The sequence below is a fragment of the Ceratotherium simum genome, chromosome 30, assembly GCF_057802395.1.
Source record: "Ceratotherium simum simum isolate JZ-2026a chromosome 30, ASM5780239v1, whole genome shotgun sequence".
Lineage (NCBI taxonomy): Eukaryota > Metazoa > Chordata > Mammalia > Perissodactyla > Rhinocerotidae > Ceratotherium > Ceratotherium simum.
This window is the reverse complement of record NC_141929.1, coordinates 35,975,686-35,979,019: the sequence shown is the minus strand read 5'-3', so window position 1 is coordinate 35,979,019 and position 3,334 is coordinate 35,975,686. Positions and strand designations below refer to the sequence as shown.

Sequence of the window (3,334 nt, the reverse complement as noted above, 5' to 3'; positions counted from 1 at the left end):
TCTTACGTTTGCGCCAAAGCAGGGAGCACAGACGAACACAGAGCTGGCTCTGGGCCTGGCGCAGGAAGGAGCGCAGCCGGCTTCGCGGGGAAGCCCTCGCGCCCCGGCCTCTCTCGCTCAGGTCACGTTCTACCAAGTCTCCGGCACCTCTGAACCTCACCCTTCCGCACCCCGCCCGCAAACCTCGCAGCCAGGGAAGATGCGGAGTTTAGAGAGATGTTTCAGAAAAATAAAAGTCCCACTTCAACTTTATTGGATTAAAGCAAAATTAAATCTTGGCTATTGACACGTATGTTACAGACGACGAGGAAGCGTCCGGAAGAGCCTCCTGGCGTTTGGTGGAGCCACAGAACACGGGGGCAGGGACAAGCATCAGACACCAAGCAGCCTTAGATTTCACGATCACTCCGAATAGGACATAGAAATACGGAAATACGGCCAGTTTCCACTGGGAAGAGTTCTTTGTGTACAAATGATATTTATTTATATATATAATGTTAAACCAGTCACCACTAAGGTGAGTCCTTTTCTCTGCTAGCAAGCAGCCGAAGACACAAAGTATCTTCAGCTAATTAACTCTGGAGCAGTGTTTTAAGAAGAGCAATACTTGCCAAATTAAAACTACCTCCCCCATCCAAAAAAAAAAAAAAAAACTTACACCCTCTCCAAACTAAAAAAAAGGGGGATGGGCATATTAGATTTCAGCAGGTGGAAAGATTCAGAGGGGAACTGAGGAGGAAGATATTTCACATTATACAGTGAAATACAAAATTTCTTTTATATAAATTGTAGGGAACATGAACATGGGGGAAAGAAACAATGACAAGGCAGTCTCTCTTCCTTCATTACTGCGACTGGAATGGGGGAGGTGAGTTAATTTTCGGAAAGGGGAGTGCGCAGAGCTAAGCGGAATTGACTTGTAACGAGGAAACGGACGAAGTTGTCCAACCGCCCGCCGGCGCGCACTTTTACCCGGATACAGCTGGGGAACGTGTAGGAAATTTCAAGTCGTGCCGCCTTGTCGTCCTCTAAATTTCAGCCTCTTTCTCATTCCCCCTCCTGCCTTCCTCCTGCCTTCGCCCTCTCCCTGCCTCCATTCCTGCGATGAGCCAGTCAGAGGGGAAACACGAGGAATCCCGAGAAGGTCGAGTACTTCCAACCCCCCATCAAGTTCCCTCGCTCCAGCTTGAGGTATGCTCGGTCGCCTTTCTCCATCTGGATCAGGACTCCGTTGCTGGCGGCCTCCCGGGTCACGTCCTGGTCACCAGCGAAGGCTGAAATCACCGGCCACCCGTTTAACATGAGGCTCACCTGAGAAAGAGAAAGGCCCGCTTCAGAGGCGCACCCCAGGCGGGTACCGAAGCGGCAGTGGAGACGCGAACCTTCGAGGCTTGGCTGACAGCCATAAAGGCCTGGAAGCATTTGAAGGGGGGCGGGGGGAGGGAGGAAAAGGGTCTTTACATCTTACTCTGAGGGTCCAATGAGGGCGAAAGACGGCCCATCTGGGTGAGAAGAAGGGTCTGCCCCCTTGAGTCCCTTGAGCGCGCCCCGAGAATCTAGAAATCGCGACTGTGCTCTTTTATCCAGTTTAAAGAATCCGTGGGTGGCTCAAGCGCCTCTGTCCCTCCCCCCGACCCCCAAGGCTCAAAGAGAAACTCGGGCAACTCCGCTCCTGGCGCTTCGGAGAAAACAAACACAAACAAACAAAAACCCTGGCTCCTACCGGTCCTAGCTGCCTGGACACCATGGAGACAGTGGGGAAGCCAGACAAGGCTTCCGGCTGAGGAGAAATCTCGCGCAGAGCTGCACTCTGTGCTTCATCCCCAACCCCCGGGCTCAATTCCCGACCCAGGTCCAGCCGCTTCGCCACCGCCTGGTTTTGCCCTTGCGGTGGCATCGGCAGCCAGAGGCCCGGCGCCCTTTCCCCAGCCGCGCGTTCCGCCTTCTGTCTCCGCCCCAAGGAAACCTGGACACCTTTGGAAACCCGGAGAGCCGGTGAGCGCTGGCTGGGACGCGGCTGGAGCCAGGAGGGAGTGGCACTACGCCCCTCCCTTCTCTCTCCACCCTTCACCCACTTGGGTTCGGGCTGCTAGTTCCAAAACCCAGAGTCGGACCCCAAAGAGACCCCGGGAGACCCCCCGAGCGTGGTGCTTAAGGCAAGCGCACAGGCGTCTCGTAGGCTTCCGAGCAGGGACGAGGGCTCGGGGAGACTGTTCGAGGTGCTGAAGGAGAGGGTCGCGGAAATCTTCCGGAAGCGGGAACTGTTTGTGATGTTAACAGCGACCGCTATGGGAAACCCCAGGAGTCCCGGGGGAAAGTGGGAGAACCTCTTTGGAGAGGCCCATAAGGCGGAGGAGGGAAACTCTGCCTCTCGGGATGGGGCTAGGTTCCAAGGGCCGGCGACAGAAGAAGCAAGGGTCAGCCCAAATCACAGAACCGCGAGGCCCCGATCGCCGTCCCTCCAAGCAGCCCCGGGCGCATGCAGCTGCCCCTTCTATCTCCCACCCCCCACACGGCCCGCTCACTCCCTAGGCTAGTAGCGCCCTACGGAGGCCGGGGCCAGGCCCTGAGGCGGCCGCTGACCTGGATGGTCTGTCTGTTGTAGACTTTTACCACGTGGAAGTTAAAACTGTAGATCCCTTTGCGCGGGGCGATGAAAGTGCTGCGTTCTGAATCAAAGTTGTTCCCGATGTTCACTAGTACCTATAACGAGACGGGAACCAAGGGGAGTCGGCAAGAGTCAATCCCGAATCTCGTCCCCACGCCTCCGCAGAGACCTTGGAGAGCACCCGGCACTTCCTTCCACCTCTCCACCCCCCACCCGCCACCCCCACCACGAAACCGAGAGCATGGAGCTCTCACCTGGTCGAAGTAGATGATCATGGTGCGGTTACTCATCTCGGACGGCTCGTGGTTGGTGCTCCTGATGGCAGAGAAAGCCACCTTGGCGCTGCCGGAGCGCACGGAGATGCCCAGAGCCGTGCCCGTGGGGTCGGACGTGGGGTTGGAGTCGCACACCACCAAGCACTTGCCCTCCAGCACGATGGGCTCCGTCTCATTCTGCCCGCGGGCTGGGCCCGCCAGCCACGCTGCCCCCAGCAGCAGCAGCTCCACGACGCCCAGCATCGCGGCGCCGGCGCCCACCCCACCCCCCGCCCCGGGGGCTGCCTGCGCCAGCCGCCCCCCGCCCCAGCCCCGCTCTGCAGCCCCCTCCTCAGCTCCGTGCGCAGCTCCGCCGACGCCGCTCTGGACACTACTGCGCTTCCTTGCACTGCCGGGCAAGCGTGCCCCTCGCGCGCTTCTCCGGAGCCCCGCCCGGGCCTCAGGGGTGCCG

At 58.5% G+C, this 3,334-nt stretch overlaps 1 protein-coding gene across 1 annotated transcript; it reads right to left on the bottom strand.

Annotated features, from left to right (window-relative positions):
* Window positions 1-230: 230 nt before the first annotated feature.
* Window positions 231-3,126, bottom strand: CBLN1 (cerebellin 1 precursor). Its single transcript, XM_014788369.2, has 3 exons — window positions 2,863-3,126; window positions 2,584-2,703; window positions 231-1,311 (listed from the first exon to the last, which is right to left on the bottom strand). Exons 1-3 carry the CDS (start codon window positions 3,124-3,126, stop codon window positions 1,114-1,116), a joined length of 582 nt encoding a protein of 193 aa, XP_014643855.2. The 3' UTR covers window positions 231-1,113.
* Window positions 3,127-3,334: the final 208 nt, after the last annotated feature.